This window comes from Geospiza fortis, unplaced genomic scaffold (genome assembly GCF_000277835.1).
Source record: "Geospiza fortis unplaced genomic scaffold, GeoFor_1.0 scaffold48, whole genome shotgun sequence".
Lineage (NCBI taxonomy): Eukaryota > Metazoa > Chordata > Aves > Passeriformes > Thraupidae > Geospiza > Geospiza fortis.
In genome coordinates this window covers 197545-209690 of record NW_005054594.1, presented here as the reverse complement: position 1 = coordinate 209690, position 12146 = coordinate 197545, and the positions used below count along the sequence as shown (strand labels likewise).

The window sequence follows — 12146 nt, the reverse complement described above, 5'->3', positions numbered from 1 at the left end:
TCCCTACACAGCTGAAGGGTTTCTCTGGGGACATGCACCAAACCTTTACCATTTGAATGAATTAAGGAATTTTCCCCTGAGTGTGGTTTCCTCCTGCCTGGATTTGCCCGAGCCGCGTGCCAGGTGCCCATTGCAGAGACGTGGGGGCAGCCGAGCCTCTCGCTTTGCACGAAGAGAAAGGCAAATGCTGGCACTGTGCAGGGCTGCAGGTGGGAGGAAGGAGCTGATGGAGCTGATTGCTCCTCGCTGTGTTCCGCAGCCATCGGGAACGCGTACGCCGTGCTGAGCAGCCCCGAGAAGAGGAAGCAGTACGACCAGTTCGGGGACGAGAAGCTCAGCGCCGCCCGCCACGGCCACAGCCACGCCGACTTCCACCGCGGCTTCGAGGCCGACATCTCCCCCGAGGACCTCTTCAACATGTTCTTCGGGGGTGGCTTCCCTTCCAGTAAGCACCTTCAGTCTGCATTTCTCCTCCTTTTGGTGCAGCTGGGGTTCTTGAGGCCGCACTGGGTTTGGTGAGGGGGAGTTCTCCCTCACGTGTGGCCTCGAGTTTCTTGAATGGTTCATCTTTGGAGAGCTCAGCAGCCATCAGAGCTGGACTTCTTCCCAGCCTCAGGTGGTTGTTTGCATGCTGGCAACATCAGCTGCTGTTATGTTGGGTTGAATGCTAGAACAAAAAGGGACTTGTTTTAAGGGTTTTTGTGAAAATAATCCTGTTTTGAGGAAGGCTTTTCTGCCTGGTGATTATGGAATTTAAATCTTCTTATCAGAGCAAACTGTGGTAACACCTGGGCCTTGTTCTTGATCTCTGTCTGCTCCACCACGCAGCTAGAACAGGTTCTCCAAGATCAGTGGCCACTTCCTTCTCTTCCCTGTGCCCCATAAAAAAAGGAAAATAATATTTCTACAGCATAATTTAGACCTTGTGAATTGAAAAATAAATCCGCGTCCTGTCTGTTCACAGTGCTGCTCATGGCTTGGGGAGCAGGAAAGAATCTGTTCCTTTACTCGCTCAAAAGACACAGATTCCATGTCAGGAGCAGGGTATTTTGGAAGACTCCTTTGTATTTGTTCCACTCATATCTCACTGGAAGTGGACACAGGGCTTCTTGACCTCTGTGGACCAACTTGAAAAAAAATTTGTTTCAGTTAAGAAAATTCACTCTGGTAGCTCTTTCCTGTCTGCAACCTGAGCACTGACACCCCAACACCAGTGGCTCAAAAGCATCTGGAAGCTTTTTGCAGCATTTGTGCTCTGCCTGGCAGAGAGGCCAAGAAGCTGCTCCTGCAAAAACAGCATGTTGCTATTTCAGCTCAGTCTCTTTTTCCCTTTCCTCGCTGTCCCGGGAGAATTGAGGGCTGCTCTCTCAGCCTGGAAACCTTTGCAGCTGTAGCTTTGACATTTAAAACAAGAAATGGAAGAGCTTTGTTGGCAGGGTGGGAAAAAGCCCAGAATTATTTCTGTTTGTAACTGGTTTTAATCTATTCCATCAGAAGGGAGAAGGCCTGTGCAGGCTGTTCTCTCTCTGTAGCTGACCCCGCTTTGGGCAGGAGGTTGAACTTCCTGAGGTCACTTCCAAGCTGAGTTTTCATACAATCCTGCAGAATGTTACAGAAGGAGCTCTGTGCCCAGTCTGCACTCAAACCAGCTCAGGAATATCCTGTTTCAGCCTGTAAGCAGGTGAAACATGGATCATGGCCACCTCTTGCGGTCCCTCCCTGGCCAGCCAGCAGCACCCTCCACACTGTGACTTTGGAGTAAGAGTTTTCTTCTCCCTGCAGGCAATGTGCACGTGTACAGCAATGGCAGGATGAGGTACACCTACCACCAGAGGCAGGACAGGAGGGAGCACCAGGGGGATGTAAGTGGAAAACACCTGGGATCTGGGGGGCTGGAGGTTTTCCCAGCACAGCACTGGGAGCTGGTTCCTGGGCCTGGCTTGTGCAACAGTCCTGCTTGTTGCCACCCTCCCAAACAGAAAGCTGGAGTCAGGGTTATTATGGCTGTTGTCTGGGCAGAGCCAATTTTATTGTAAAAAAACAAACAGGAACTTCCTGAATGTTTTTATCTCAAGCTTGAAGGTGGAACTGAAGGGAGCTCGGGAGGTGAGGGAGAGGGGGAATTACCTTCATCTGTCCAGCACTGAAAAGGGGAGAAAGCCATCCATAAAACCACTCCTGCTCATTGCTTTGCTCTAGAAAAACGAGCTGTGGGCATGAGGCTTTTGGAATTCCCTGCCAGGGCTCCTCCTGGCAGTGCCCTCTGCCCATTGTCACATCCAGAGAAGGGCCAGGGGTTTGGACCTTCAGAGTCACACTGTCCTATGGGCTGGTGGGTTCCCCCCAGCTAGTTTGGGTTACTCCCTGTGAAAAGCAGGAGAGAGGAGGTTGTGTTGGAGCACTGGGAGGGAAGGAGGAAGGGAGGTGCCATGGGATCCTTGTCCAGCTGTGTGGGTGGCACTGCACTGTGTGTTTCTGTTCCCTCAGGGAGGCCTGGGGCTGTTTGTCCAGCTGATGCCCATCCTCATCCTGATCATCGTGTCAGCTCTCAGCCAGATGATGGTCTCCAGCCCACCCTACAGTTTGAGCCACAGGCTGTTCGTACCCATTCCTCTAAACCTTACCCACATGGGGAGGGGGTGGGCTCAGGGGGGGTGTGGTGGGGCAGGGATCTTGCCTCTGTTCTTCCTTTGGGTTTTTTTGCTTTATCTCCTGACCCCATGGCTCCTGCTGCCAGTGAAGTCTTTGGTTCTCACACAGGTGTGAGATGCAAGGTGCAGGGAGAGTTGGAGGGTGCTCACTGCCCTGATGGAGAGAGTTCCCTGCCAGGGACCTTCTGCAGTCCATACCCACAGCTGTGTCTGTCATGGAAAGGGATAAAATGGTTTTGGGAGGCTGCAGCCCAGCACTGAAATCCCATATGGAACAAATTGAGGTGCAGAGTGTGCAAAACAAAAGCCATGTTCTCCATGAAAGCCTTAGCACAACGCAGCAGAGGGAGAGGATAAGGAATAAAAGTCATTCCCAGAGAAATCCCCTGTTTCTGAACTCTCATCTTGCCATGAAATAGCTTTGGCCAGACATTGAGGATGTGAAAGTGAAACTGCTCTGTTCTAGATCCCGTGGAAATGCCCCCATCTGCTCCCTCTGGTGACTAATGGAACGTGTCCTCATTCTTAGTCACTGTGCAGTGCTCACAAAGAGTGGGGAAACAGGCTTGGTTTCTGTCTGCTTGCATCATTCCTGGCAAAGGCTTGGTGCATGTTCAGTGTGAGCATTTAGAGAGGGCAGACCTGGTTGCAGCCTGGTGTTCCTGCCTGTTTTCACCGGTAGCAATGTTGGCCATTGATCACAGAATCCCAGAAAGCTTTGGATTGGAAGGAACATTAAAATTACCTTGTTCCACCTTCTGCCATGGCCATGGACACTTCCCACTAGACCAGGCTGCTCCAAGCCCCATCTAACCTGGCCTTGAACGATTCCAGGGGAAGGGCATGATGTTAAATACTATAAAACCCAGCTTAGCTTTCAGATTCAGAGCAAAGACTGTGGCATTGGTGCTTGGGACCAAAAGATGGGATGGTTTTGGCACAGTTAAGGGTTATTCTGAGAGGGTGAAGGCTGTTGAGCTGTGATTTCCACAGGTGGCATTAGCATTGTAAAACTAAACATTGTACCCGTGCACCAGTTTGGTTTGTGCTGGTGAAGAGTCTGTGGGGTGAGAAGACATTCAAGGGAAGGAGCATTTAAATGGGCAGGGATTTGCTTCCAGCCTTGCCAGCTGCCAGAGGAAGCCATCCCTGAGCCCCAGATGTTTCTCTGCTGCCCCATTCCCTGTTCCCTGTGCTGTCCCTGTCTCTGCACACTCAGGTGGCTGCAAGCAGCCCGATTGCCAAGGCTGGATTTGGACAGGGGTGGGAAGTGAGCTCCTGCAGCCCTGCCAGAGGCTTCCCAAGCAGGCAGGGTGTTTGAGCTGGTTTGAGGTGCTGCAGGGCCGGCAGGAGGAGCTGCTGCACCACTCCCTGGGAAGGGAAAGCTGTGCCTCAGCTCAGGAGCAGGGGAGCAGAAGCTTTGAACCCACAGATTTAAATGCCACTCCTCCATAGTGAAGGTGTCACTGAGGAGGGCAGAGTCCTAAGGAACCACTGGTACCTTTGTAAATCTCTTCCAAAAAGGATCTTCCTGCTGGAAGAGCTGCCTGGCTGTGGGCCTGATTGTTACTGCTCAGTAACACCTCATGGAATTGGCCTGACTTAATTGCATGTCTGACTGCAGGTGACAGGTTTCTTGTGCCCTGATTTTCATGCTTCACACCCCAGTGTGCTGCTGCAGCCCTGCCATTCCCAGTCCTTCTCCTGTGAGGGCACACTCTGTAGTCCATCTTTATCCAGGAGAGGAATATGAGCTCAGGGAGAGCTCAGGGCTCTGTCTCGACAGAGAAAATAGTGAACTTGGCTTTTTCCAGGCTGCACCTCTGCCTTGAGAAATCCCAGCAGAGCTCTGTGCTCCTGTTCATTCCATTCAGTTACCCAGCACTGGGCCTTGGTGAAACGTGCAGGAGCCCTGGGATCCCACCTGTATCCTCTGAAAACAGACTGAAGGGTGAGCTGGATGAGTTCATGTTTATAGCTGGCTCAGGAATCAGGCTGGCTCTCAGTGCAGCAGCAGGAGCTGGTATTTATCACAGGGAACTTTGGGCACGGCTCCAGGTGGAGCCGTTGTGGCAAATCCAGCGTTTGGGCCCAGCTCCTGTGTTACAGCTCACACACACGCCCTAGGGAGGGTCTCTAGGTTTGCTGGGCTGTCAGGGGAAGCAAGAGCAGGGCTTTGTCTGAAATGCAAATCCACAGGGCCAGGGGAGGAAGAGATTTCCTTCTGGAAAGTGCTTTTGATGCAGGCCAGGGCACAGAGTGGGTCCCACCTTGCGGATGGAGGAAATCACAGATTTAATAATTGAATGAAAAGTCCAGGGAACATTTTATTTTAATTAATGGGCAATGTATCTTGGAGTTATGTGTGTATTCAGAGCTCTGCCCACCTTGCTGGAGGCCTGGCAGCTTCTCTCTCCCTGTGTTGGATTGGTTTCCAGCAGAAATGCTGCTCCTTTCCACCCTCCATGCCAGTGGCTGGACCGGGGAGAGGGATGTTTCCTGCTGTTTGGAATCACATCACCCGAGCTGGGGGCTTTGCTGTGCCCTTGTAACTGTTGTGCTCTTGTCCCTGCACCAGGTCTGTGGGTCACACACACAGGAGGGTCACAGAGCACTTGAAAGTCCCCTACTACGTGTCTGAGAGCTTTGCTGAGGAGTACACGGGCACGAACCTGAAGAACGTGGAGCGGAGCGTGGAGGACGACTACATAGCAAACCTTAGGAACAACTGCTGGAGAGAGAAGCAGCAGAGTGAGTAGTGAGGGGTCAGCAGCTGCTCCATGGGCTGGCTTTGGAATGTCTTTGACTGAGGACTAAGTCGTGCTGAAGTTATACTTTAACACGGTGCCAGCACATTTCCTGTGTCGTTGGCTTTGTTTTTTCCAGTCCGTGACTTCATGACAGGCCCGGTATGTGGGGGTTTTTTGTTTTGTTTTGCTTTTTAATGCTGCTGCAGAACTGGTCAGACAGGAGCTGTGCCCCAGAGGTTCCCCTGCCGTGTCAGCAGGATACCTCTGATTTCCAGTGGAGGGGGAAGGTAGAACCTCTGGGATCCCTGCTAGCCCTGTGTCATATTTCAGCTGGTCAAGGACAGTGCTGGAAAGTCTGCTGCCCATGGTGTCCCACATCCCACCCCTGCTCCCAGGGGGCTGCCCAGGCACATGATCCAGCCAGACATCCTGGCAGCAGAGGGTGGTGAGGGCAGCGAGTCCAGAGGCAACCTGTGTGCTCTGGCTGCTGTGGTGGTCACGGCTCTAGGAATGCCAGAGGGGCTATGATCATCCCTGGGCGGTGCCAAACTCACAGAGCCCTGCTGGGGTAACCTTTGTGTGGGCTGCCCATGCACGTCCTGGGACTGGAGCTGGGTTCCCTTGGCTTTTCCCAGGATGGATGAGCTGTCAGCAGCTCTTACGCCCATCCTGTCCCGAAGGGTGCGGGGCATTTCCTCATCCTCATCCTCATCCTTTGCTCCGCCTTGGACAGCTGGAGGTGCCTCCTGTTCCCAGCAGAGGCAGTGGGGGAGCAGGGGAGTCTCTTCCAGAGGGGATTCCTGACCCTGAGCTTTTCCCTTTGCAGAGGAAGGCTTGTTGTACCGGGCACGCTACTTCGGGGACTCGGACCTCTACCAGCGGGCACAGAAGATGGGCACCCCCAGCTGTAGCAGACTGTCAGACGTCCAGGCCTCCCTGCACGGATAGTGCCAGCCCAAGTACGAGCTGGGAGCAGGGAACCCCGGTGCTTTGGTCACTGAAAGCCCTGAGTGAGACACAGCCCTCCAGGAGTGTCCTCGGGGTGCACACCGCAGCCTCCCCTCCGACGGCGCTCCCGCGTTAATCAGGAATTGATTGGGTTTCGTTTGCATGTCGGCACCCCCGGCTCTCTCCAGGCTCCCTCTTTTCTCTGGCCTCTAGGAGCAGGGCAGAATCCCTTGGTGAGGTTGGGAATTTCTTAGGCTCTGTGGCATCCAGCCCCCACATTTTAATGAGCCCTCGGTTTTGGTTGCTTTGTTGTCTGTTTTGCTGGGAAAGCTGTTAGCCCTGGCACGTGACAGGGAATGGAGTCCCACCCAACAGATGTTCCTTGTCCCCCCCTCCTGTTGCCTTCCCATTCAAGGAGAACAAAGCAAATGTTCCCAGCAGGTTGTAGAAGTAACTTACTGGGTTAAACTGGCAATCAAAGTAAGAGCAGCTGGGGGGGAGGTCTGGAAGATTTGGGGGTTGGAGAGCTTGGATTAAGGAGAGCCCGGATAACACATGTGAGATCAGATGTGCTGGGAGAACTGCACCAAAATAACGAAAAAGAAAATTGCCACAGGGTTTGGAGTCCTTTTTCTGCATAAATTTTTGGGCTGATTTCGCCTACCAGGCACTGCTGGGCTGCCTGTGAAATGTGCAGATCCCCAAAATTATCTGAGCACAGGATTTCTGTAGAAGAACTCCTGGGTGAAGCTTGTTCCAGGTGTTGTATGGACACCGTTCTGGCTCACAGGGACTCCTTGAGGATGCTGGCTGCTGAGCTGCTTGATTTGCACTTTTTGGGGGTTGTTTTCCTCAGCATCTGAAAGTTTGGCCTTTAAAGCAGATCCTCTGGGGCACGTTGGGCTTTTCCTTGGGTGTATCGTGGTTTTGGATCCGTTCCTACCTTGATCCTCCCGCTCTCTCCTTTGGATAACTGCGCCTCTTCTGGTGTTAATTACCTGCTTTTCTTTAATTCCCTGCCTGCACCCATGGTCTGGAAAGAGCCTGGAAAAGCTGCTGCCTGTGCTGTGGGGTGGGGAAGCAAGGGGCAGTCCCAGATTGGCCTCAGACTGACACCGCTGCCGCTTTTGTTCCCAGAGCGTCCAAACGCCCGAAGACTTTTGGGGAAGCGCACTGAGCCGAGGTGACAGACTTTGCTCTTTAAAAAGAATCAAACCTTATCTTAAACATGGAATTGGAGAATTAGCAACGCACAACTGCCCCTCTTTCTTCTCTCTGCCTCTCTCTGACGATGGCAGGCGGCGCTTGGGACAGGAAATCCAGCTCTCTGTCTTCCTCCTCCCCTCCCAGCACTGCTGGCGTGCTCCCAGGATCCCACAAGGATCCCACAGCCCCTGGAACAGACACACAGAGTGTAAAATAACCCAAACTAACTGCAGAAACCTGAAGCAGAAGGAGACCCTTCACCGCTGCCAATGGAGAGAGAAGTGGGATTTTGTTGATAAAAGAAGACACTAAAGAAAAAGAAAAGAAAATATAATCTATTTAGCGTTAATTTATAGCTGTATATATGTTGTACTTTTAAACTATGCAGGGGTTGGATGATTAAATTATTTTGGTTTCTGCCCATTTTGGGGAGCAGGGCAGCAGGAAGCCTCTTCCCAGCGGGTCTCTGTCCACAGCACTTTCCTGCCTGGAAAACAGGAACCCCTTTGCAGTTGCCATCCTTTGCTCCTGGGAGGACATTCTGTGGATGGGGACGTCCATACACCTGCCCTTGGGGCTCTGATCACACCAAACCCCAAAGGTGCAGGGCTCCCAGAGAAGGGGGGAGCCCGTGCAGAGCCGTGGATTTGCAGCGTCAGCGGAGCCGGGGGTCAGCTGAGCCGCTCGCCGGGGGAAGGATTGTCCTGGATGGATTTTGCTCGTCAGTCTTTGGTTGATTTGTGCGTGTAACTCCTTTTTCTGCCGAGTCTGCTGGAATTCTGCCTGGTAATCAGCGTGCTCCGTGCAGAGGGGGCTTTCCAACAGCCCTTTGTTGGGAGGTTTTGTGCTCGGGTTCCTCACCGCCCCAGGCTGGCCCTGCCCTCACGCCCCGCCTCGTGTTTCCTGCAGGACACCTGCGAAATGCCACGGATCCATAAGGAACAAAGCATTCTGTTGGAAGAAGTTCTGCTGGGGGAGATCAGGGGGTGTCTGATCTGCCCTGTGCCTGCCCCACCACGGGCAGGACCAGCGTGAGCTGCTCCAGGTGAGGAGCCATCTCTTGGAAGCAAAGCCAGCACGAGCAGAGCCACCTCCCATGGAATAAACTGGATTATTTAATTTTTTGGGTTTTTTTTTTTTTTTTGCTGCTCTGCAGCTCATTGGTGTCTAAAGACATTTCCAGTGCAAACCATCCCCTGGCACGGTCAGGGGAGTGAACTGGGAGCACAGCAGCTCCCGGGTGGGCTGGCAGAGGAGGTTTTATCCCGTTGTCCTTAGGAATCCATGCGCTCTGTCTTGGCTGTTTATTTATTTTGTGACATCTCAGCCTCCCGTTGGCTGCAGGCCCTGTTATCCCACAGCCACCATGGCTTGGACCTGATTTTAAGGGGTTTTATTATTTCTTTTCTTTTTTAATGGTTCCTCCACCTTCAGAAGAGATCGGGTGGAGGTTCAGGATTGGAAATGGCGCTCGATAGAGGCACAGGGATGATGGGGACGGGGTTAAACCAAAATCCTGCTCACAGAAGGAGCTGGATGTGTTGCCCAGTGCCATTCCCTGCCTGGAGCCTGCCTGCCAAAACCTTCAGGTTATTTTTCCTGGTAGATACCCACGGATCACAAGGAGGGAGAAGGCATCAATCCCAGTGGATGCTCACAGAGGCTGTATCTCTCGATTTAGTTAATTATACAATTGTACATCTATAAATAAATGTTTATAATGTGAAAGGCTCCAGCTGGGTTGGTGTCCTGTGGATTCCCTGCTCCAGCCAGCTCTGGTTTTGGTGGTGGATGGAATTTGGGGTCTTTGCCATCCCAATGGCCCTGTGGGGGCTGCCCTGAGGTGCAGAGGGAAGGGCAGGGAGGGGATGGAGAGGAGGTGGTGCCCCTGGCACGGTGACAGTGAACAGCCAGCTTTGCTTCAGACCCCTTCTGCTGGGGTGTTCCCAGAAGGGCCTTCCTCCCAATAGCCCCTCATTCTCACCCTAGGATGCCACCTGGCAGCATTATCCTGGTGTTGGAAGGAGCCCTGTGGGCACCATCCCCATCAGGTGGGTGGGCAGACTCGGGCTGCCTTTGTTCCAGGCAGAGACCCTGCCTTGGGTGCCCTTGCTGCTGGCAGGGGCTGGAATCTGCTGGCCCCAGAGCCTCGGGGTGGCTTTGGGATGGGTCTCTTTTCCTCCCCAGCCCATGCACCAAAGTGCTGGAAGCTTTGGGTGGGAATATCCCCCTTTTCCCCCTTCTCTCAGAGGGCTAGAGTGGGAATTTCTCCCCTTTCCCTTTTTTTCCCCTGCTCTCAGAGGCCAAGGGTCACGTCCCTGCCATTTCCCCTCTGTGGTGAGTCAGCCCTGCCGGCACAGGGCACACCCACAGCCCAGGTTTTGGGGTGGTTTTCCTGCATTTTGGGTCATTCCCAGCCCGGAGCGATGGGAGACACTCTTGAATTTCAGGGTGTGCTGGTCCCTGCCCACTCACCAAAGGTGTGGGTGGTTTGAGCTGCCCATTAGCTCGTTAGCCCAAGCTTTTAATTGGAACCACTGCCAAAGGCAGGGAGGCATCAAAGGAGGGCAGGTGCTCCAGGAACATCCTCCTCTGGCAGGCAGGGAGCCAAGGAGACCCCTCTTCCCCCATCATTGTTTTTGGTAGCAAAAACATGAGGGTTTAGCACTATCCTGGGATTTAAACCCTCATTTGCCTTATTGCTGCTGATGCCCCCAAAAATCTCCCTTTCCTCTGCTGGCACCTGGGATCCCTGGGCTGATGCTGGTGCCACAAATAGCCCAACTCTTTCCAGGTCCCAAAATATCCCTCTGCACAACCCCTGCCGTGGGAGACATTTGATCCAGCCTTGCTGGAAGCTTCTGCACCTCCCAGGGAGCTGCCAAACCCCTGGGACCTTGAGACTTCCCCCAAATTTCTCAGGGAAAGGCCATTTTGCTATAAATAAAAGCAAAATTTCACCTTCATAGCTGGGGCTGTGGCTGGGTGGTGCCACACGGAAGGTTTTGCTGGGCAACCCCAGGACAGAAGCTGTGTTGGCTTTTGGGAGTTTTGGTGATGTTTTCTTCTTGTTTTCTTGGTGTGATAATTTAAAAAATTGGATGCAGAGCTCTTTGCCTTCCCTGAGAGTGGCTGGTGGGGGTGACGAGCAGCGGTCACGCTGCTGCTGGCAGCACAGGAGCAGGGCCACCCCTTTAGGAGCTGGGTATTTAAAACTCCCCGTGTTTCCTGGGACCAGCGCTGCCTCCAGCCCGGGCTGCCCAGGGAACTTTGGAGCTCCCTTTCCACCCCTCTCCGTGTCTCCAGGGGTGAGTTTGTGCTGGATGACCCCACAGGGGATGCCCCTCACGTGAAGGGGGCATGCTGTAGCATGTGATCCTTTGAGAAATGCTCCGAAGCCCAAAACTTTAGGGGAAATCCTCTCACTTTGCACACGTGCATTTCCAGCTGTGTGAGCCTGGCACTGCTCATTGCCCTGACTGCTGCGAGGTGTTATTTACACCAGCGAGCAGTCTCTGCTCCAAAACTCCACTTATGGGTCATTCATGTCAAAACCAAGGTTTCTGTGGTGAAAATGCTCATCAAAAATCACTGCTTGTCTGTCCACAGTGATACAGTTTGTCCACAGGGGTATTTAAAAAAATCCAAAACAAAAATCAAACAACCCAAGGCTGAGCCAAGACGAGCTCACACGTGAATGGAAATGGCTTTTCAGGCTGGTTTTATCCCCCCCACACCTTCCACGGGCTCCTCGTTTGCCAAGCAGCTTAATTATCCTTGAGTGAAAGCCTCTTCCCCGAGGCCTCTAATTGCAGGTTTGGGTAATTGGCCTCGGTGTTGCAGAGTGTGTTTGGGGCTGGGCCCTGCTCCTCCCCTCGGCAGGTGTGACCCTCCTCCTCCTCCTCAGTCCCAGTGTGAGCCCGTTCTCCTGGGTTTCTGCCCCAGTGTGGCTGCCCGGGAGGAGCAGCAGCGCCTCGCTGGGTTTGGGGGGCTCCTGGCTGGGCATGAAGAGCTCGGGGTCCTGACTCAGCCCCCTGAGTCACAGCCCCGTGGCTCCCATGAGCAGTGGGTGCAGTGGGATCCCCCACCATTCCCAAAACATCCAGCTCCCACCGCAGGGCTGCCCTGCCAGGGAAAGGCTTCCCGAGGGTGCCGGCTGGGAATTTCAATCCAGTGGTTGCATCATCCCTCCCCCAGCAGAGGTGACAACAGGGAGACAGACGGCAGCTTATCAATCAAGACAAGTTTTATTAGAAAAGTAAAAAAACCACCCGACACGATTGCATAGGAATTCTCGCACTTGAACATCAAGTGTATGAGTGTAAACTGTAACCAACGGAGTGCCCCCAGCGTGTCGGGGCCAGGGTCCTGCCCTCCGGCCCCTCTCCCGATCAAAGACACAATTCCAGCCGGGCTCGGCCTTTGATCCAGACCCCCTCCCCCGAGACCCCATTGATTACAATCCTGGTTTACAAAAAACCCCCCATGATTGATCAGCCATCGGGAGACCGGCACCCCTCCAGCAGCCCCGCTGCCGCCTCCGGGAGCGCCGGGATCACCCCGCAATCACCGACGGCGTGGCGAGACCCTC

At 53.5% G+C, this 12146-nt stretch overlaps 1 protein-coding gene across 1 annotated transcript in view; it reads left to right on the top strand.

The window, feature by feature from the left end:
• DNAJB12 (DnaJ heat shock protein family (Hsp40) member B12) overlaps window positions 1-9286 on the top strand; it is a 13183-nt gene extending 3897 nt beyond the window's left edge. The window contains exons 3-8 of the mRNA XM_014310829.2: window positions 260-445; window positions 1783-1862; window positions 2488-2597; window positions 5230-5402; window positions 6228-6360; window positions 7487-9286. Of these exons, the coding sequence (XP_014166304.1) occupies window positions 260-445; window positions 1783-1862; window positions 2488-2597; window positions 5230-5402; window positions 6228-6349 (671 nt within the window). The 3' untranslated portion in view covers window positions 6350-6360; window positions 7487-9286. The remainder of the gene's footprint in view (window positions 1-259; window positions 446-1782; window positions 1863-2487; window positions 2598-5229; window positions 5403-6227; window positions 6361-7486) is intronic.
• Window positions 9287-12146: the final 2860 nt, after the last annotated feature.